Source organism: Ursus arctos, unplaced genomic scaffold (genome assembly GCF_023065955.2).
Source record: "Ursus arctos isolate Adak ecotype North America unplaced genomic scaffold, UrsArc2.0 scaffold_4, whole genome shotgun sequence".
In the NCBI taxonomy this organism is placed as follows: Eukaryota; Metazoa; Chordata; class Mammalia; order Carnivora; family Ursidae; genus Ursus; species Ursus arctos.
In genome coordinates this window covers 27,127,729-27,151,419 of record NW_026623056.1, presented here as the reverse complement: position 1 = coordinate 27,151,419, position 23,691 = coordinate 27,127,729, and the positions used below count along the sequence as shown (strand labels likewise).

Here is a 23,691-nt window from a genome sequence, read left to right as displayed (position 1 = left end):
AACTTTTTTGTTCAAGCCCACCATCTTCTTGTCCCGGTCACACCAGGTTGCTGAGCATTTCGTGGTGCTCTCCGTTCGGGAGAGCCTGACCCCCTTCTGATAAGCTCTTATCCAAGATCCAGTTCAAACATCCCCAGGGAAGTCTTCCCTGATTTCTTCACTCAGAGTTAGGAACTTTTCTCCTCTGTATTTCTCATTGCACTTTATTATTATTTTTTTAAATGTAGGTATTATATACACACAGTAAAATACACAAATCTTAATTATTTTTTAAAGATCTTTCTTATTTTTAAGTAATCTCTACACCAAACGAGGGGCTCAAACTTACAACCCTGAGATCAAGAGTCACACGCTCCACTGACCAAGCCAGCCAGGCGCCCCCACGAATCTTAGTTATAAAACCTAGTGTGGGGCGCCTGGGTGGCTCAGTCAGTTAATTGTCTGCCTTTGGCTCAGGTCATGATCTCAGGGTCCTGGGATTGAACCCTGCATTGGGCTCCCTGCTCTATGAGCGTCTGCTTCTCCTTTTGCCTTGCCCTTCCCCCGTGCTTGGGCGTGTTTGCGCGTGTGCTCTCTCTCTCTCATGCTCTCTCCCAAATAAATAAATAAATAATATTTTTTTAAAAGTTAAAAAAAATAAAAAAATAAAACCTAGTGAATTTGTACATGTGCACCCAGCGTAACCATCATTATAGATCAGGATACAGGACATCTCCAAATCCCCAGAAATTTCTCTCTCATCATTATCCCTATTCCCAGTGTGTCTATTTTGGCTTTTATCATGAACTAGCTTTTGGCTATCTTTGAATTTCATATAAAATGGAATCATACAGTGAATGCTTTTTTGTAGCTTTCTTCATTCAGTATAATATCTGTAAGATTCATCTATGATATAATTCATTCTGATTTATTATTCCATTATATGACTATATTACAATTTATTCTACTGTTGATGGACATTTACATTACTTTCAATTTTTGCCTATTATAGATAATGCCACTATGAATACTCTTATACATGTCTTTTGGAAAACGTACGCACTAATTTTTCTAGGGAATACACCTAGGAGTGGGATTGCTGAGTCATAGGGTAGGTGGATATTTAATTCTGGTAAAGGATATTGTCAGTAACCCCAAGTGGTCCTACCAATTTCCACTCCCAGCAGCAATGTATGAGAGTTCTAGTTGCTTCCCATTCCCACCAACATTTTTAATTTTCGGTATTCCAGTGGTTTAGTAGTATCTCATTGTGGTTTTTGTTTTCATTTTCGTGATGAGTAAGCACTCCACCCGGCCATTTGGAGAACCTTTTTTGAGAAGTGCCTGCTCAAGTCCTTTGCCCAGTTTTTATTGATTCTTTGTCTTTTTCTTACTGGTTTGTGGGAGTTCTTTATAATTCCAGACGTGAGGCCTTTGTCAGATTTATGTCTTATGAATGTCTTCTCCCATCTATGGTTTGCTTTTCCACTTTCTTAATGATGATGTCTTTTGATGAGGAGAAGTTCTTGGTTTTAATTAAGTCCCATTGATCAATCTTTTCCTTTATGGTCACTTTTTTGTCTCCTGTTTAAAAAATCTTTGCCCACTTCCCGCTGCATTTGACTTACCTGTGCTGTTATATGCCTCTTCTCCCACAACTGTGAGATCCTTGAGGGCAGAGGCTGTATCTTACTCTGCTCTGTGCACCCAGAACCTACCACAGAGCTTAGAACATGGTAGGCGTTCAGGAGTCACTTGGCTAATGAATTAATTCACGCACTGGATGACGGAACACACAGTGCACAGAGATTTTACTTCTAATGAGAAAACAAGCAATACTGAGAAAACCCGTGGTGCATGTACATGAGAAGGGATAATCATAACTGGCTATTACATTTTTTACAACTACGTATGCGCTGCTTTCTACGTACGCAGACGTACATGTGCCTGACGCAAAAGCTGGTAAACAACTATTGAAAAGTTCATTAAGTCGAATCCAGTTTTCATTTTTGTTGCAAAAGGGAATCATTTAGAGCCTAAATGAATTTTTGTGTCTTTCCAGAGAACTGAATTTTGGTAAAAGATACTAGGCTGAGTACTCACAAGCTTTATAAGAAGAAGAAACATTTATTCACCTTATAAAACACATTTACAAACTATCTCATTAGATCCTTACAACAGACTTACAGCAAGTAAAATAAATGTGAGGTTAGCTTTCTTACGCAGATAAAGAGATCATAGCGCAGAAGAATTTGACTTGCTCAGAGTAATAGCGAATGAGACTGGGGAAATGATCCTGCTGTCTGTACACCCGACAGTCCCACACATCGATGCTTGAGATATTTTCTCCCCAACCCAGACTCCAACTATCTTAAGGTATTTCTTCTTGGAGGCAGTACTGCGGTGCTTTGGCACCTGAGAGACCCGGGTCTCGATTCCTGCTACAAATTCCTCTCAGCTATGTGAACGGGGTAGTTCACTGAGCCCCAGGAATAATCTGGACCTCAGTTTTTCATTTATAAAATGATGCCTACCTTGTAAGTTTATTTTGAACATTAAATAAGATGTGAGCTGCCTCGAATGGGTTAGTCCTCTCCTGCTGTTCTTGGCTCTGAGCTTAGCAAAAGGATTTTATATGCGGAATCTATTAGAACATCTCGTACTTAGGGAATCAGAATAATCTGTTGGCTGACTGCCAGATATCACTCAGATTTTTAGAAGGCATCTCCATTCCCAACTCAATGGCTTATCTAACAGCAGACACTCTCATATCTATACCATTAAAATGGTGCTTGTGGGGCAAAGGGAAGTGGGGGAACTGGGCTTTAACCCCTTAAAGGACCAAACTTCTTTGGGGCTTGTGATAGCAGCTGTAGGTCTTTGTTCCTTAGGGTAAATGTGTGACAATTAATTCAATGGTTAGCCTTACACACAAGATACTTCTTTCAGAAATTATATACTTGCAAAAAAGCAGTTTTACTAAATAAGGCCAGCTTTAGTTCAAGTTCTTCACTTCCCTGTGGTAAACCTCTATGGTAACAGAGGCCCGATGAATGCCGTGACAGAACTACAGCATTACCTTTTTACAGATGTGTCAATAATCTTAGAATTTGGCTCCACTGGGGGCACCTGGGCAGCTCAGTCGGTTAACTGACTCTTAATCTCAGTTCAGGTCTTGATTTCAGGGTTGTGAGTTCAAGTGCCATGTTGGGCTCTACGCTGGGTGTGGAGCTTACTTAAAAAACAAACAGACAAAAAAACCTGGCTCCCCTGGAGACAGCTACTAGTTATCACTTTGGTGGCGATATCTCTAGGGAGAAGCAAATGGGAGTCTATGAAGGGCACAAATTAAGAATGGGGCTTGGTCTGTTCATATCTTCTGCCCATTTTTTGATTTGTTTATTTGTTTCTCGTGTATTGAGTTTGAGAAGTTCTTTGTAGATCTTGAATACCAGTCCTTTATCTGTAGTGTCATTTGCAAATATATTCTCCCATTCCGTGGGCTGCCTCTTAGTTTTTCTGACTGTTTCCTTGGCTGTGCAGAAACTTTTAATCTTGGGGCGCCTGGGTGGCACAGCGGTTAAGCGTCTGCCTTTGGCTCAGGGCGTGATCCCAGCATTGTGGGATCGAGCCCCACATCAGGCTCTTCCGCGATGAGCCTGCTTCTTCCTCTCCCACTCCCCCTGCTTGTGTTCCCTCTCTCACTGGCTGTGTCTCTCTGTCAAATAAATAAATAAAATCTTAAAAAAAAAAAAAAAAAGAAAAAGAAACTTTTAATCTTGATGAAGTCCCATAAATTCATTTTATCTTTTGTTTCTCTTGCCTTTGGGGATGTGTCATGAAAAAGGTTGCTTTGGCCGATGTCGTAGAGGTTGTTGCCTATGTTCTCCTCTAGAATTTTGATGGATTCCTGTCTCAAATCGAGGTCTTTCATTCATTTGGAGTTTATTTTTGTGTATGGTGTGAGATAGTGGTCAAGTTTCATTCTCTTGCATGTAGCTGTCCAATTTCCCCAGCACCATTTATTGAAGAGACTGTCTTTTTCCCACCGGATGTTTTTTCCTGCTTTATCAAATATTAGTTGCCCAAAGAGCCGAGGGTCCATTTCTGGGCTCTCTGTTCTGTTCCATTGGTCTATGTGTCTGTTTTTGTGCCAGTACCATGCTGTCTTTGTGATCACAGACACTTTTCCAATGAAGACATACAAATGGCTAACAGACACATGAAAAAATGTTCAAAATCATTAGGCATCAAGGAAATTCAAATCAAAACCACACTGAGATACCACCTTACGCCAGTTAGAATGGCAAAAATAGACAAGGCAAGAAACAACAATTGTTGGAGAGGATGTGGAGAAAGGGGATCCCTCCTACATTGTTGGTGGGAATGCAAGTTGGTACAGCCACTCTGGAAAACAGTGTGGAGGTCCCTTAAAAAGTTAAAAATTGAGCTACCCTATGATCCAGCCATTGCACTACTGGGTATTTACCCCAAAGATACAGATGTAGTGAAGAGAAGGGCCATATGCACCCCAATGTTCATAGCAGCAATGACCACAATAGCTAAATCGTGGAAGGAGCCGAGATGCCCTTCGACAGATGACTGGATTAAGAAGTTGTGGTCCATATATACAATGGAATATTACTCAGCTATCAGAAAGAACGAGTTCTCAACATTTGCTACAACATGGACGGCACTGGAGGAGATAATGTTAAGTGAAGTAAGTCAAGCAGAGAAAGACAACTATCATATGATTTCTCTCACCTATGGAACATAAGAACTAGGATGATCGGTAGGGGAAGAAAGGGATAAAGAAAGGGGGGGTAATCAGAAGGGGGAATGAAACATGAGAGACTATGGACTATGAGAAACAAACTGAGGACTTCAGAGGGGAGGGGGGTGGGGGAATGGGATAGGCTGGTGATGGGTAGTAAGGAGGGCACGTATTGCATGGTGCACTGGGTGTTATACACAACTAATGAATCATCGAGCCTTACATTGGAAACCGGGGATGTACTGTATGGTGACTAACATAATATAATAAAAAATCATTAAAATTAAAAAAAATAAAAAAAAAAGAATGGGGCTTGGGTGGGAAAAGAATTTGCCTAATACCATAAACCAAGACCGAAAGGCTTAGGAGAACAGGATAGACAGATGTTCCATTCTGAGGGATGCTCTGGGGTCTGGAGGTGGGATTTGAGCAAGGAATAGAGGAAGTTGAGAACATTTCACTGGTAGAAGGGAAGGGGAAAAGATGATGACCATCAGGCCAGTGTTCCCCAAAAAGTGACAGACTATCAGCTTCCTGTGGGTGGGTTCCAACCTCAATTTACAGCTGACTAAACAAGAGAGCATATTCCCTTAATTGGAGGGACAAAAAAAGGAAGATAGGAGATGTTGAAAGAATTGCCATTTATACTAGTTCATTGAAGAGGAAGTATTGTTTTTTCTCTATCAGTATAAAAATATTACAAACTCAAGCCACTCCAATTAGCCTTCTGTTTCCAACAGCACACTGGGATTGTTCTTGGTCTCCAATGACTTTTTGCACCCAATAAACACTTCACTGTCCTTCCTACTTGACCCCAAGACATAATTAGACATAGCTGGCCACTAGATCCTTTTTGAAATTCTTGCTCTTGGCTCCCTTGACCCCCCACTCTGGTGTTTCCCCTCCCTCCCTGACAGCATGTCCTTGACCGGGCCTCTTTCTGTTGGTGATCTCCAGACCTAGCTTCTGGACCTTCTTAACTTTCTCCTTAGATGACCTGATTTTTTCTCATGGGACTAAACTCTATCTATAATGCTGATGATTTTTCAAATCTCTAATTCCAGTCTACCTCTCCTCCAAGCTTCACACTTACATGTCCAACTTCCTATACTACTCCTACCCTTGGAAGTGTCACCATGAACACATCCAAAATTTCTTCTCCACCAAACCTGCCTGATCACATCTTCCTACCTCAGTGATGACACTGCTACTTACCCACAGCCAGAAATGAGTCGTTCTTGAGTTTGCTTTCCTTCACTCCCCCACATTTAAGTCTTTCCAGTTCTACCTTCATAATGCAGGTCTACTCTATACACTACTTCCCAGTTGCTGTCACTCTCTGGCCCAGGTGATCTCTGTTTTACAGTTTGATCATTGCAACCGTCTCTGCTCTTGCTCTCCTCCAATTCACTGTCCACATAATAATGGCTTCTCATTACACTTGGAACACAATCTGCGCTCCGTACCAGGGCCTAATAAGGCCTTGTATGATCTGGCTCTTACTTACTTTGTGCCACTCCCTTTGCTCACTGCATGCCAGACCCATCTGCCTTCTCTAAATACCTCAAATCCATCAAAAACTTTGCTGCTCCCCAGCCTCTGCAGTTGTTCTGCTTGGAAGTTTTCCTCCTACTCTTAGCATGGCCACCTTCTTTGCATCCTTCAAGGTCTCAGCCTAAATGTTAACTCCCCAACATCTTATTTAGAGCAGAATTCTTGGGGCGCCTGGGTGGCACCGTCGGTTAAGTGTCCAACTCTTGGTTTCGGCTCAGGTCGTGATCTCTGGGTCATGAGATGGAGCCCCATGTTGGGCTCTGTGTTCAGCACAGAGTCTGCTTAAGGCTCTCTCTCCCTTTCCTCCTCCCCCCACTCTAACAAATAAATCTTAAAAAAATAAAATAAAGCAGAATTTTTTTTTCAGTCTTTGAATCAAATCAGTATATTTTTCATGTGTTTATTGTTTGTATTCACTGAAGTTAAATGCCCTGAGGACAGGGCTGTGTTTTGCTCATCACTCTATTTCTATTATTTGGCACACAGTGAGGCTAGTTAAGGTTCTGTGGCTGGAGGAATGGGAACGATACTCTCTCAGCCCAGTTTAGTATTTACGCCCACCCCTTGGTCCGTCCGTGTGGCCAGGGAGACAGGGTCTTGGAAGAAGATGGCCAAGTCCCATCAGGATATGTTGCTGAAGCATGGGGATGAGGAATATTTCCACAAGAGAAAGAGGAATAACACTGAGAGCTGGGCAGTGATCTCAATTTCTACAACACAGTATAATCATATCTCCTGGCTTTTCTCCCATTCATTTAAAAATTCCTTTTTTCCTTCACTTGTTTCAGTTGGGTCCTTAGTCATTATTCCTGGTCTGAAAGACCGTATGCTGGAATTGCCCAAATATGACAATTATAGAATCCTACTTTCTTAAAAAGCCAACTCACCCCAATGATTTCATGATGTGACCAACATTTATAAAGCAATTACCATCAATGTTCAACATACTACTAGCAGAGAAGCTAGCAAACTTTACCCTTGATAATTTGACTATGAATTAACCTATGTCAATAAATACTTCAGTGTCCTAAACATAAGAATATGAGGGCAAGCTCTTGAAACCTGAATTGTATTAATTAAAATAATATCTAGGGAGTCTTATCTCACAAAAACAATACCAAAAAAACTAATACTGAAAAGTTTTTGATTTTATTTCCAAGATCAAATATTACAACAGGACATTTACATGTATTTATAAAAAAATGCAGCAGTTGAATTTATAGATCAGAGGTTTCCTTGAGTTTGGTCCCTCTCTCAGCACAGTGAGCTGATGTCTTCAAAAGACTTATCCCGCTCCCCTCCCTCCCCCACCCCAAATGCCCCCCCACCCCCCATTCAAGTTGCAGTACCAATATAAAGCAACTGGGTACAACACAGCAAGAATATTCACAATTTGGTACAGCCAAAACCAGAGGATCACCAACTGAAAGACCCTCTTTTTAGAAATATTTACCTATAGAGCATATGTATCTATAGATAGATCACACCCAGTTATCTAAGATTTCCCTGGTTTTAGAGCAAGTGGAAGTTCCATTGAGTCTTAGCCAGAAGTTACAGCTCTGCTTTATCTAATGGCATGCTTTTCTCCTCCTCCAAGTTCAGATTTTCTACCGCCTCCATGTGTCTTCAAATTTAATTAAGGCTTTCCCTGGCACCTTAATTATCACTTACTAGACACACAGGAGGGTCTCTAGTGTATTGTGAACAAAAAAATTTCGTGGATGATCCAGTTGCCCCTTGCTCCCTGGTCCCAAACCTTCTTCCCACTTTGGAGAAGAGCTGCAGAAACAAATATCTCCTAGCACCATGGGATTAAAAGCCCAGAAAACTGAGAACGATATGTGCACTTTAGGGAGTACTTGCCAGAAACACTACAACAGGAGCACTGTCTCTGTCCATTATCTTCTTGGATTCAATAACAAAGTTACTACAGATTAAATTCCGAGCCTGTCCTGCATTAAAAATGCAAATCTCACTAAGACCGCCACTTTGTCCAGAATAAGGATTCCCAGGGAATCTCTAAATACTGTTAGGAACTGCTTGAGAAACACTTTAAAGCAAACACCCCAAGCTGACTTCACTCGAGTCCCCAACCCACCCCCATCCCTATTCCCCAAACAAATTTCATTCCTTGATTAACCTCTCTGAATAAGATGGGAAGTGAGGTTTGAAAAATGACACGAAAAATGTTTAAAAAACACAAGTAGTGAGGACATGCCAGAATTGGGACATCCCAGATGATTCAAAACGCATTATTTAAACGGAACTCATACAAAGCATGCACAGAGCCTACAAACACTCCGGAGAGTATCCATGAACAATCAATACCTACTCAAAATAGGACTTTTCTTAAAGGGTCGGAAAAAAAAAAAAAAAAAGACACCAGATGATTAGAAGTTGTTAACAATCAAAAGGAAAACCGTTCTAGAAAAGGTTCTTTAAAGGAGTGAAAAAATAGTATCTAACAGATTCATGCCAAAGCTTGGATGAAAGCCCCTCAAATCTAAGTATCATGTTAGTATCAACTGGTACTCATTTCTCTATATCTAAGACTAGAGGATTATATCATAGCTTTACTGTCTGTTTCCCAGCAAGAGTTTTAAATAGCCTTTCCAAAACTGAAGGGACGAACATTAGAAAGTAACAAGGCCCAAGTCCCCAAGTGGGTAAGGTAAACAGTCCCTAGTACAAGCTTGCTACACTCATTAACTGAAAAGTGGAGGTCACATAGTACTTTCATTCTAATTAGCAGGTAAAAGCGGATTTTCTGGTGGCAATGGTAACTTCATGTGAAGTTTAACTTACAGGTCAATAAATCATCAAAAAGTTATTATTAAAAAATGAACATATGATTAGGGCAAAAAACCTATTTAATATTTTGAATCACACCATTTAATTTATTGATATTTTCCATTATTAAGAACACAGATATCTGAGAAAAACATACTATCAAACCATTTTGTTGAAAACATTAAGATACCCAACTGAGCATCAGCATTCCAATGTCATTACTCTGAAATAGAACCTGGTGACGTGTACTCTTCTAAAGCCAGCAAGCTTGACAAAAGGAAAGAAAAGCAGGACGGCAGGGAATAGCTCCAGCTCAAGAATCTCTCCCTTATTAGTTACGATGCTCATACTGAGTCTATGAAAAAGGCAAATGAAAAAGATTTTAAGAAAAGGAGAATAATTCCAGGTCAGAATTTATCCAATGATTTGAAATGCTTCCCATTTTATTTATTTACCACATCTTATAAATGAAGGATTCATGGTAAGCCCAGTTAGATTAACTTGTTTTGATACAGATAAAATTTTTCTTATGCTCAGTCCCATGTAGATTGACTATTCTTCCTATTTGGAAACTTAAGTTGTAAGGGATATAAAATCTCAGGGCATTTTGAGCTCTATACAGGAAATACCAATAAGCAAATAACAAAAATTTGCTGTTTGTGGGCACAGAATTAAGTACAAGGCAACTTCCCATATTTAGAGATTAATGTGGGATTGTTCTTGGGCAAAATACTACCATTGGTATTTGTATCTCCAGTCCAAGTAAATCTGCCATCTCTTGAAAATACTCTTCAGAAATGCTAAATCATTTTATTGAAGTACTTCATACTGGATTGCCCAACTGTACTTGGAGATCATATGGCAAAGAAAGGGTTGAACCAAAAATTATCATGTTTATGAGAATGACTGAGATTCTAAGCAGTACAACAACGTTCTGTAGGTCAAAGAAAGGGGCGGGGTATCACGGTGCTAGCTGTTCTATATTTAGAATAAGAGAATTTTTAGGTAGAGAGAGAAAATGAACTATAAAAATGTTGCTTCAAGTTGTTCCCTTATATTTAAATCCATGAAAAAATTTTAAAATGTTACATATTCAAACTTAGAAATGGAATTTCTTAAACATAGCTTATTTCATTAAAAACCATGACTAATTTTCAGTGAATGGATGTCCAAAAAATCGAGAAAAGAGAATGGCAAAGTAAAAGAGAAGGCAGGATGAAAAGATTTTCTAATTAATGATCTCATCATCACATCCAATAATTTAATCACAAGTTCACTTCATGGGAAAACTATCAAGGTCATCATAATCTCTATCAAAAAATATTCTTGATTCTAAGCTGTCTCTCTAGCAGTGTTGACACACAGGTGAGTCAAAGACCAAAATAACCGTCAGTGAAACACTAAATTTCTATAGAACAGGAGAAATCAAGATAGTGCCTTGGTATTGTTATTTTCTGTACGAAAAAACTTCTTGCCACTACTCTAAACTGTGTACAATGCAACACTAAGTTTCAAGTCAAGACGATAATTGATATGCTATGCAAGGTAAATCAATGAAGTTGAATATTCATAGGACAAAGCTGTCTTTAGCCTTTTCATCAAGGCTTGTAATATTGGAAAACTGCCATGTTCATCAGTAGGGTTGGTTCTTCCTACTCTCATTTAGTTTTACACAAGCCATCACTTATTCATCGACCAGCATCCTATGATTTACTATTGAGTAGTTAAGTGAAAGAGGACGAGAGAGAGAGAGAGACAGAATATGAATGACATAATGGAGATACACTCTGTAAGAAATATTTTTGAAAGTCAGCCTAATTAAATCTTGAAAAAGTTGTTTCTGCCAAAACCAAGTGTGAATTCTACAACTTAACACAAATCAATTTCCTAACAACTGCTCAGCCAGTAAAGTGCTTTGTTTAAGCACAAAGGTAAAATAAAATTTAACTCTGGTGTCAATGAAATATCGGTTCTCATTAATTACATTTCAGTCATACTTAACACTGATTAGAAACACAGCGTGAAGTTTTTTAACTTAATGAATTGTGTTTAAAAGATCATTATTAGATCTAGAATGATGCTCTCCTTTTGGAGATTCTAGTCATCACAGTGAGGTTAGATTAAGTTACTGGGCAAATGAAACCTGGACACAGAAAAAAAGCAAAGGAACTGATTAACAAAAAAAACCTTTTTAATTAGCCTAGGGATAATATAAAGAGGAGAAATAAGAAGCATAAAATTTTAGAGTGGAAAGGACTTCAAAGATAATCTAATTCGGTGGTCTACAATCTGTGGGTTCCTAGAGTTTTTGCAAAGGGTCTGCAATTCCATATGCACATTTACATTTTCTTCATCTATGGACTTAATGTTATTAATATTTAACCCCGCAATTCCCCACTCTTGCCAAATTTTAATATTTTAAGTCCTTTTACTTTTGAAAAGACTGAGAACTATTGATCTAGTCCAATTCTCTTCGTAGCAGAGCTGTTACCCAAGTGCACTTATGCCTACAAACAGTGCCCCCTTTATACATCTGATTTGTACCTGGGGAGAGAACTTAAATCTTTCCTTCACTTTCCAGTTGCTAGTGGCTCCCTCTGGTATTTTCCTAAGTGTCCAAGTGAGATTCTTGCTAGCTAAAATCTTTAGTCCTAGGATCAATAATCCTTTCCTACTTGGGTGCTGGGTGTACCTTACAGATAAACGTCATGCCCTAAATCTAGTAGTTACGCCAGGTGGAACTAAAGAATGAATATAGGTGAGTCAAAAACTTTGAGCTACGGCGTTTGCCACTTTTCGGTTTTATTTTTTTTGTGGACTTTCCTAATGAAAGCCTACGCAAGCCTTTCCCCTTTCTAAACTTGTATTGTAATTCTAGTTCAGCACCAGAAAGGTAAGCATTTACATGTTCTTCAATTATCTCATGTGTAGTGTATCTTTCCAACTGGATAAAACAGAAGAAACCAGGTGTTAGACCTCAAGATATTTCCAACTTTGATTAAGGACTCAATAAATACTTGTTGACTTTCTAGAGTCAAGGAAGTAAAATGTTACAGGAGATTTAAAAACATACACATAGAGAGTTCAATAATCTGGTATGGATGGGACAAAGAAAAGATAACTATATCTTTTCCCAAAAATGGTTTAAAAAAAGATAAAAATATTTTTTATCCTTTCCATTTATTCTTGGCAAATAATGCCACATATTTTCCTTTCACATTTTTATCAGTGCATCATTTTTTTAAAAAGCAATAGTCAGTCCCTCAAAACAGTGGTGTAAATAAGAATTTATAGGCATAGTGCAAATCCCACAAGCTTTAAGGAAATAAAAGCAAATGGTAATTTACAGAGCCAAACAACAGGGAGATAACCTTTTCAGTAAACTGATTCCCCTGTTGTAAGAGACAACAGCAAGGGAGTGAAAACAGCATGGATTCTGGATGCCAATTTCGATTTTGCCAATTACTAGCTGTGATATCCTGACCAGGTTCTCTAAACTTCAATTTTGTCCTAGCTACAAAATAGGGAGAATATAAAATATACATTTTGTAGAGCTCTTACAAGATTAAAGAAGAAAAGGCACAGAAAGTGCCTAGCACATGCTAGTTACTCAAAATTAGTTCCCCATTCTTCCCTCATTTGGCTGTTCTCTCTCTTCTCTGGTTCCTTTCTAAACCAAATTCAAAAGGTGTTTCCTGTCACTTTCCCCCCCCAACTTGTTTTCATTCCATCTCCCTGTATTTGTTTGTCACTCTCAAACTCTATCTTGTCCTTTTCCTCCCCACTTTTTCTTCCGAGCCATTTCCAATACCTAAGAGGAACAACTATTTTTAACTAATCTTACTAGCCTCATTTAATCTATTCAATAAAATCCTCCACAGAGCAAAGGAATTTGCAGAGGAAAAAAGACAAACTGGAGGAAGCGTACTCCTTTAATGAATTAAGTTCATGAGCGAAGCAATACTCCTTACTTACTCTTCCCATGTGTAATCCGTAATTCCTCCCTCACGGGCCTCTATATCCAGCCCAGGATAATTACACTTCTGCCTCAAAATAAAATAAAACCCTCTACATCTTGTACTCTAAACACACCAGTTGGATCTAAGCGGGATCAGCATCTCATGCCCTAAGTCTCTGATATGCTTACTTAAATCATTTTATATATACTCGGTCATCTCACAGTAATCCAAGTTGAAAAAGTCACTTTGGTTTCTCATAAATGGATATGCCACGGCTGACCTCATCAAAAAGGTAGAACTACATCCTATCATTAATGAACATGTCTCAGGTTCTTGAGATATGTTTTATAAAGAGAAGTTAGTAAGTGAAAGAATGAAAGAGTCCCACAGGGAAAATTCTTGACTTCACATTTTTGACAGATTTGGGCTTTAGCTGTGACTCTGCTGAGAATGGATAGGTGCCATCACAGCACCAAAGCTGGGCATACCCTCAGTTCTTACCCTGTGCCTCCCTGAATTTTTAGATTTCTCACCTTGTCTACTACCAACAGTTTTTTAACCCTCTACTGCACCTTTGCTAGTATATAGCTCTATTCCTCAGACAGCAAGTATATTATCCAAGTTCAGAGATACAATTGAGGAATTAACATGAAAACCATGTTTCCTCAATAAATCAGAAGTTGCTAAGTTACTCGAGAGCCTATGAAAAAACACCGAAATGGTATTACTCAGTCACCAATCTAAAGAGAGAACTTTGACTCAAGGTATAAATGAAATTGTAATTATATAAATATATTTATAAATATTTATACAATTATATACTTATACATAAGCACTTACACAGACTTAGAAAAAAATGTAAGAACATTAATTCAAAAGGACTCACTGAAGAATAAACAGAATTTTCCATGATTTCCTTGAGGAGATACATAACTCATTCTTTAGGAAGGGTCCCTCTAAATCCAACCATTAGAAACCACAGTCTCTAATTGTGTAGTAGCAACACATAAGCATCTTTTTTTTTAATCCCCTAGTTGCCAAGAGAGTGACCTTAAAGTAGATGGGAACCTAAAGGTCTCTGAGCAATAGCAATTTATGTTCCTCAAGTAGAAGAATCAATCGATCCAAATCCCCAATTGACAAAACAGGCCCATTCAATGTAACAAGGTTAAAATTCTGATTTTGCCACCAGAATCATTATTACCCCTTCAGAGGACTCTATTTAAAGCTCAAAATAAGAATTGAGCATACGGTGAAGGTGATAAGTCAAACAGTATTACACAGATTCAAGATGGCCTCTTCTACATAATACTGAAACAAGCCTTCACCAACTACATTTTGAATGTGGCTTCTGCTGGCAGAAAAACCCCACAACACCTGAAGATTGCTGACAATCTTCTCCACCTCCCTTACTAAACGTTGTCTTATAAATTGAATTTAAAGGTTTTCCCCTTACAGAGGTTTTCAGTTTTGACACCTTTTGTAAGAAAACAGTAGAGGAATTAAGCTCATTTGGTCACCAGAGCCTTTTAGAAACTATTCCAACCAGGGGTAAAAAAATGAATCCTTCTTTCTAACCGTAGGAACATGGCTAGCAACTCTCAGCTGCATCTTCTTCTTTTCCCCCGGGACATACATAAGTATGCCTTAAAGCACATAGGACAATCAATAACCATAGTGGTTACAACTATAAGCCACTGTACTGCATGATTATTGAACAGCTGCCTTCCCACAGATCACTTGTGGACCCAAACAATGGAAGGGCCAAAGGAACTAATATGCTGTACTGGCAAAAACAGCAAGCACCTTCCTAACCCAATCACCACAACAGCCTCCCTAAATGTCCGTTTCAGGACTAGCAGGATCAATACAGTTTATAAAGTAATAATGAAGAAAGCTGTTTTAGGCTAGGATATTGAAAGCCACCCCATGCTACTCACCCGACATTTAACACTCATTCTGCCAATAACACATACCATGGAAATAATTCTAGCTGGGAACATGGGAATCCGTTGAAAAAAAATTTGAAAGATGATGAGCAATAATTATAAGGGATGCTGTTTCCATGTAAATGGAAGCCTGGATATTTTGTCACGTGATATTTCTTACATGAACAACAAAACAAAACATGTGTTATAGAGTTTCTTTTCCCTATCAAAAATGGGGCTTATAAAAAAGGGAGGTTGTTCTTATTCTGAATCTAGCCATTCCTTTACCAAAGAAGTCTGAGGAGTAACATTATCATTTGATCCCAAAAAAGTGTCGTGCAAGAGACCACTTATTGGAACACACATTTCCTGCTGCCAGTACTAGAAGGTCTAATCCTTACACTTCCATTTGGTCACCAGATTAGGTAGGAAAGAAAGAATAGCAGGAAAAAGAAGAAAATAGAAGAGTGAAAAGGTTGGGGGAGGGTGAAAAGAGACTGAATATAGGAGAGAGCAAGAAATAAAAGAGAAGGCAGGTGACTTGCTTGCCCAACTTTGGCTCTATGGTCCTATGAGCCAAAATGCATACTTAGTGACATGGTATCTCACAGGAAAGGGAAAAAAGGGGTAAGCTGAGAGAGGTCAGGCCATGATGTTAATTTCTTTCCTGTACAAAGACAGTCTCTTGAGGACAAAGGCCTGCCTCCTGTAATGTAATGTCATAGTCCAGATGAGAGAGTTTCCTTCGAGGGAAGTTGGTGAGAAGTTCAAAACGTTCATTTGGATATCCTTTAGACTGGACGTGCTTCACCAAAGCCTATGAAAAATAAGAGAAAGACAGAGCTGTTAGGTAGAAATAAAAAAGAAAGAATATATTAAAGAATTAAATATCTTATATTCCTTTCTATCATATCAGATAAGATGTGAATTTTAATTTTTTTTAAAGATTTTATTTATTTATTTGACAGAGATAGAGACAGCCAGCGAGAGAGGGAACACAAGCAGGGAGAGTGGGAGAGGAAGAAGCAGGCTCCTAGCAGAGGAGCCTGATGTGGGGCTCGATCCCCTAACGCCAGGATCACGCCCTGAGCCGAAGGCAGACGCTTAACCGCTGTGCCACCCGGGTGCCCCTAAATTTTTTTTTTTTTTAAAGATTGTATTTATTTATTTGAGAGAGCGAGCGAGAGAAACAGCACAAGTTGGGGTAGGGGCAGAGGGAGAAGCAGACTCCCTGCTGAGCAGGGAGCCCAATGCAGAACTCAATCCCAAGACCCTGGATCACGACCTGAGCTGAAGGCAGATGCTTAATCTACTGAGCCACCCAAGCGTCCCGAGTTTAAGTTATTCTTTCACATAACCAAAGCTTACCCTTGTGGAAGGGCCAATGTAACTCTTTAGAAGGGGAGATAATAAATCTGTATCCAATAGTTTAGGGCCAGTAAGTGATACTGAAATATACAGGATTATGTTTGTCTCCCAAATAAACATAAACTCAATTTCTATTTGTAAAGTTACTGTCCTCTTTTTAAACATTTTACCAATTTTTTCCCTTTTATCAAAGATACGTCCTTCAGTCCACCTACAGACATTCATGTCACCTGTGCGCTGAATCCCTTCTTGCCTTCTCAGAAACCGTGCCACTACGATATCCCCTTTTATAGGTATCTTCAATATCTCACTCTCTACAGATGCTTCCTATCAGACTTAAACATGCTCAGTCTCTCCTTCAATCATTTTTCCCCTCTGATTATCGCCTATGCTCTCCCTCTAGCTTCACAACCAAACTTCCCAAAGAAGTGATCTATGCTTGCTCTAGCCATGATCTCATCTCCCATTCCCATCCAAATACTAGACCGGGAAGACAGTTCTGGGTATCAGCACTGGCAACCAGAACCTTCTTGCACTTCAGTCATACAGTCTTGAAGAATCAGATGAATTATCTCCAGCCACAGCAAGTGGCTAGGTATGAATACCTGACCCAAGGGCGATTCACTCATAGGCTAAGCTAAGCTAGTCAGACCCATTCTCTTTTCCAGGAGTCAGAAACAGAGGGAAGGCCCATTAGCTGTGGACTTTAGACTAAAAAGCCCTCAGCATCACTAAGATGAACCACGTACAAGATGAGAGGCCAACAAAACCCACCACTATATAGAAAGAAGAATGCTGTGAAGCAGAAAATCGCAAAAGGGAAACAAAACAGGCCCCATGAGAGAAACACACAGAAAAACAATTTTGGTTCTTAACCACTTTGGAGGTTCAGCTACTAGGACACCCAGGAGCCCCAGTAGAATCTTCAAATAACCCCGCTCCCTTTTTCCAGGTAATAATTTCAGTTGGGTTTCTATCCCATGCAGCCATGGAATAGAAAATCTTGACTGGACAAACCCTCTGTGACTTGCCTAAGATAACTTGAGAAGGGAACAAAGTAATCCGAAGATTCATCACAGTTAAGTTTCCAGTTAGAGGCCAGACTGAATACCATCAATTTCAGAGAATCATAAAGCCAATTATGCCAATTAGTTTCTCTGCTTCAAGTAAACACCTCCAATTAGATATACTTACCAACAGTTTAGCTTGCTCTGGAAGAGTGATCTGTTCCCTTTTTCCATCTGGATACCGTAACATCAGCTGTGCTTTTGGTCCTAAAGGAAGGGTTAAAAAAATAATAAGAAGAAGAACTTAAGACAGAAGACTAACTTCAACCAATAAATAAAGCCCTTCAGTAACATTCAAGTTTTAAGTGAAGCAGGTTTAGAATGTAACTCACCATTTACATCTATGCCCTCCACTATTCCATCTGATTTTTCAGGTGACATCTCCAATATTTCTGAATCCACAGCTGGCAATCCTTGGTGGTTTGCGGCTGTTCCAGGCTCAGTTCTGGCTGGGGGTTCAGTCAGCGGCCTTCTATTCTCCTCTTTTCTATGCCCCAAATCTTTGTGGGGAGATTTCCTGGACTTGGCAAGATTCTCTATCTCCTCTTCTTCATCAGAGCCACAAACGGATATGAACTCCTCACTGCCAGAAAAAAGTTCAGATTCAGATTCTTCATCTGAACGGCTATCCTGTTTTGTCTGTGTTGAATCAAAGTGTGTCTCTTGCAAGGAGGCTCTGATGGCAGCTTCTAACTGGCTGTCTTCACTTGCATCTATAAGGCTCTCCTGCGAGATGCAGTCATAAAACATGGGCGGAAAGAAAAAGAAAACAGTTAAACCAAAAAAATAGATAAAGTCGAACAGAACATAATAAACTTAATAGTCAAGGTGCCTGGGTGGCTCAGTCAGTTAAGCGTCTGCCTTTGGTTCAGGACATGATCCCAGGGTCCTGTGACTGAGCCCCACACTAGGCTCCCTGCTCAGCGAAGAGCCTGCTTCTCCCTTTCCCTGCTTGTCCTCTCTCCCTCTCTCAAATAAATAAAATCTAGAAAAAGAAAAGAAATGTAACAGTCAGCTTGCCAATATTATTTTCTGCTGAATATATGTCTTTACTAAATTTTAAGCTATTTGCGTGCAACAACTTTGTCTTACATGGCCAAGCTGGAATGTGTATTTTAAAAACAAAAATAACCATCCTACCACCTGGCATAATGGTGTTGCAAGCACAGGTTTCCTTTATATAAAAATGAATAGAATCAAGAAAACAGTTTATTTCCAGCCCAGAAAAATAAAAGAATTAGCTTTTAAATATAAAGCCAAAACACTAGTTTTTAAAAATGACTCAACACAGGGGCGGCTGGGTGGCGCAGTCGTTAAGCGTCTGCCTTCAGCTCAGGGCGTGATCCCGGCGTTCTGGGATCGAGCCCCACATCAGGCTCCTCTGCTAGGAGCCTGCTTCTTCCTCTCCCACTCCCCCTGCTTGTGTTCCCTCTCTCGCTGGCTGTCTCTCTTTGTCAAATAAATAAATAAGATCTTTAAAAAAAAAATGACTCAACACAGAAAAGGATGTCTACCTTGCTTGTCACTATATTCTTCAACTAGCACTGTTTTGACACAGAGAAGGATATCAACAAACTCAGTCATCATTTTGCAAAAAAACTAACAGATCTCTAGCATTAGAACCCAAACAAAACAGCAGATAATGATAGGAAAAACCAACAACTATGTTTTCCCAAGCTTAATTATGATGAAGGGTTTCATTGTGATCATGAGAAATGCAAATTTCAACAGCTTTCCCCCCAGGTAAAGCTCTATCACAAATATCACTAAACTGATTGGAGTCACAAAATATGGGTTATCTGAGTGGAACTTATTTTGATCCTAACTCATATTACTAAAAAAAAATTTTTGTAAGGTAATCAAAAGTTGAACACTAGACATCTCATGATATCAAGGAACTGCTGTTAATTTTTAAAGGGTATGTTACTGGTAATGTGATTGTGGCTTAAAAAAATAAAGAATATCTTTTTTTTTAAAGATTTTATTCATTTATTTGAGAGAGAAGAGAGAGAAAAAGCACAAGCAGGGGGAGCGGCAGGCAGAGGGAAAGGGAGAAGCAGACTCCCCATTGAGCAGGGAGCCTCACACGGGGCTCCATCCCAGGACCCCAAGACCACAACCTAAGCCAAAGGCAGACACTTAACCGACTGAGCCACCCAGGCTCCCCAAGAGTCTTTATGTTTTAAAGATACATGCCAAAGTATTAATGAATGAAAAAATGAATTCTGAGACTTGTTTCAAAATAATGTGACTAGGATGGGATATAAATGAAACAAGACCGGCCATGTGCACTGATTACTGGAATTAGTTAACGGGTACATAGAGGTTCAATAACTTCCTTCTACTTGTGAATATGCTGATAATTTTCCACAATAAAAAAGTAAAAAATGTATGGGTCGCTAATAAAAAACTAAAGGAACCTCATTTTGACTTTTACTATCTGCTAATCATAAAGCAAAAAATTTAAGAAAAAAATGTTAAATAAACTTAAGGTTATCTACCACCAGAAAAGGCAAGTAAAATGCCCACATGACCTGCAATGGCTTTTAGGTGGATTGTAGGTTTACAATAATGACATTGTACAGCATGTAGCTTCATTTTAAAGACTGTCTCCACAGCACACACTACTGGCTTCCTATCCAATATCCATTTTCCTCTGATTTCTTACTTACAGAATCCTAATCGTGTCTATAAAAGAAAACATGTCCAGCCAAAAAATTCCAATTATCAGTTTCCCTTGCAGCTAGAAAAAAAACATGGTATGGAAGTGCTAAGGAAGCACTTACAGAGAAATTACAGAACTCAACACATGTAATAGAAAAGTCTGAAATTAATGACTAAGTTTCCATCTTAAATAAAAAAGTACCCACACAGGAAAAGAAAATTAAATTAAACCCAAACTACACAGAAAGAAAAAGAGAAAGGACAGAAATCAATGACCTAGAAAACAGAAGAAAAATCATGACAACCAAAAGCTGGTTGTTTAAAATCAATAAACCTGATAAGCCTCTAGCCAGACTGTCAGGGAAAAAAAGAAGCCACCAATTACCAATAACAGGATTAATAGGATTATTAAGGTAAATATTTTATAGCAAATTATTGTATCCTACCAACTTTGTGTAGTAATCAAACTATTATTTAAAAAAAAAAGAAGAAATAGATACTTGAGTAGTCCTTTATCCATTAATTAAATTGAATCTGTAGTTTAAAACTTCCCACAAAGCTCTAGGTCCAGATGGCTTCACTGATAAATGTCATCAAACATTAAGGAAGAAATAATATCAATTTTAGGGCATCTGGGTGGCTCAGTCGGTTAAGCCTCTGCCTTCGACTCAGGTCATGATCCCAGGGTCCTGGGACTGAGCCCCACATTGGGCTCCCTGCTCAGTGGAGAGTCTGCTTCTCCCTCTACCCTTTCCCTCTGCTCGTGCTCACTTTCGCTCACTCTCTCTCTCTAATAAATAAAATCTTAAAAAAAAAGAAACAATATCAATTTTACACAAACTCTTCCTGAAAACAGAAGTGATAGAAACACTTCCCAATTCACTGTGAAGCCAGCATTAACCTTATACCAAAACTAGTCAAAGACATCACAAGGAAGACAAAAGACAAAGAAACTACAAACCAATATCCTTCATAAACACAGACCCAAGAATTCCTGACAAAATTTTAGCAAATCAAACCCAACAATACATGAAAAAGTAATGCACTGATAACCAAGTAAGTTTTAGCCCAGGAATGCAAGGCTGGTTTAACATTAAAAAGCTAACCAATAGAATTCAATAAAAAAGAAAACCAATGTTCATCTGAACAGATGTAACAAATCTTCTGACAGAATCCCCTCATGATAAAAACTCAGCAAACTAGGAACAGAAGGAAACTTCCCTCAACCTGATAAACTATAAGAAACATAGCTAACGTCAAAGTTAATGATGAAGAGAGTGAATACTTTCATCCTACCACCAGAAGCAAGTCAAGGATGTCTAATCTCACAATCTCTATTTAACTTTGTACTGGAGGTCCTACATAAGAAAAAGGTATAGAGACTGGAAAGGAGGAAATAAAGTAAGTCTTTATATGCTGACAACACAACCATCTACAAAAAAGCTACTAGAACTAATAAGAAAATTTAGGAAGGCTGTAGGCTACAAAGGCAATATACAAAAACTGTGAAACACTGCTGAGAAGGAATTTAAGACAAATAAATAGACAGATCATAGATTTGAATACTCAATATTGTTAGGATGTTAATCTTCCCCAAAATGATCCATAAAGCCAATGCAAATCCAATCAAAATACCAGCAGCTTTCCTTGTGGAAAGTGATAAACTGATTCTAAAACTTACGTGGATCTTGGGGCACTTTGTCAGAAAAGCATGCCACTCTTACTCTCAGGGCTGTGAGTCTGAGACCCCACTGGGTATGGAGATTGCCAAAATAAATAAGCTTAAAAATAAGTAAATAAACAAACAAATAAATAAATAAATAAAGCTTATGTGGATCTCTCTGCCGTAGATCCTTCCCATGATAAAAATTTAAAAATTTGAAAAATTAAAAAAAAAACCTTGCATGGAAACACAAAGGACCTGAAATAACAAAACAAACTATAAAGAACAAAGTTGAAGAATTTATACCATGCAATTTCAAGACTTATAAAACTACAGTAATCATTAAGACAGAATATAATTGTGTAAAGAAAGACATCATTCGAAAAGAGCCCATAAACCTACACATATATATGATCATTTTTTGACAAAGGTGCAAAGGGCAATTCAATGGGGTAAAGGATAGTGTTTTTTAAGAAAAGGTGCCAGAATAAGTGTACAGCCATATGCGGACAAACAAAAAACCCCAAGTCGACTCTATCCTGACACCATATACAAAAATTAATTCAAAATGGATCACCGACTTAAGAGCTAAAATATAAAAAACATGGGATAAAATCTCGGGTTAGGCTAAGATTTCTTAGATAAGAGACAAAAAGCACAAAGTATAAAAGAAAAGTTTATGAACTGGATTTCATGAAAATTTTAAAATTTGCTCTTCAAAAGACTGCTATGAAATGAGTAAGTGAGCAACAGACTAGGAGAAAATATATGCAGACCATATGTTCAACAAAGGCTTATATCTAAGGAACTCTTACAACCCAGTAAGAGACATACAACTCAATAAAAAAATAAGCCGGAGATCTGAGTAAACACTTTACCAAACGAGAGAAAGCATAAAAGCACATGAAAAGATACTCATATCAAAAACTGTAATTTGTATATGTTAAACATGCTATTTATTGCACATTAACTATGCTTCATAAAGCTGTAACTTTTTAAAAAAAGATTTTAACTATTTTAGAGAGAGAGAAAGAGAGCACGAGTAAGCACACGGGGGTGGGGGGGCAGGGAGAGGAAAAAAGGAGGGGGAAAGAATCCCAAGCAGACTCTGTGCTGAGCATGACCCCTGACACCGGGCTCAATCTCACGATCCCAAGATCACGACCTGAGCCGAAACCAAACGCTTAACCAACTGAGCCACCCAGGTGCCCCTATAACTTTTTTTAAATAAAATAAACTTAAGGCTAACTTATCACACACAAAAAAGCAAACAGATGCGCCCATATGACATGCAATGGCTTGGACCGACTACAGATAATAACACTGTGTACCATGTAGGTTGATTTTAAAGGACGACACTATGATGGATACTACTAGTTTCCTATCTCACATTCAGTTTTCTTTGCCTCCTTAACAGAACACCTCACTTGTGTTTGTGCAAGGAAATGTGTCCAGCTAAAGTACGCAGAATTCTTATCTATAGCTGTTAACTTTTGGGCAGAGGTTTTACCCCCTCCTTCCTGGTCCGTGCTTGGATATAATGCCCAGGAGCACAGCATCTATACTGTGAACATGGGAACAAAAAGCCAATACTAAGGATAAAGGAGGGGGTGGGGGGAAGAGGAGGAACCTGGTTCATTGATGACATCCACAGGAGTCACATCCTAGACTACCTATGTCAGCTTCTTGTTGAGAAAATAGATGTCTTCCTTGTTTAAGGTATTATTTGTTGGTGTTTCTCTCTTTTTTTTTTTTAAAGATTATATTTATTTATTTGACAGAGATAGACAGCCAGCGAGAGAGGGAACACAAGCAGGGGGAGTGGGAGAGGAAGAAGCAGGCTCATAGCGGAGGAGCCTGATGTGAGGCTCGATCCCAGAATGCTGGGATCACGCCCTGAGCCGAAGGCAGACGCTTAACCGCTGTGCCACCCAGGTGCCCCTGT

General features: G+C 38.9%; 1 protein-coding gene across 2 annotated transcripts in view; it reads right to left on the bottom strand.

The window, feature by feature from the left end:
- Nucleotides 1-7,436: 7,436 nt before the first annotated feature.
- The window catches only part of UBXN7 (UBX domain protein 7), a 59,288-nt gene continuing 43,033 nt past the window's right edge, over nucleotides 7,437-23,691 (bottom strand). For both annotated transcript variants that reach the window (XM_026495755.4, XM_026495765.4), the window contains 3 exons: nucleotides 17,752-18,145; nucleotides 17,547-17,626; nucleotides 7,437-15,801 (listed from right to left, as the gene is read on the bottom strand). In XM_026495755.4, the coding sequence (XP_026351540.2) occupies nucleotides 15,640-15,801; nucleotides 17,547-17,626; nucleotides 17,752-18,145 (636 nt within the window). In that variant the 3' untranslated portion in view covers nucleotides 7,437-15,639. The remainder of the gene's footprint in view (nucleotides 15,802-17,546; nucleotides 17,627-17,751; nucleotides 18,146-23,691) is intronic.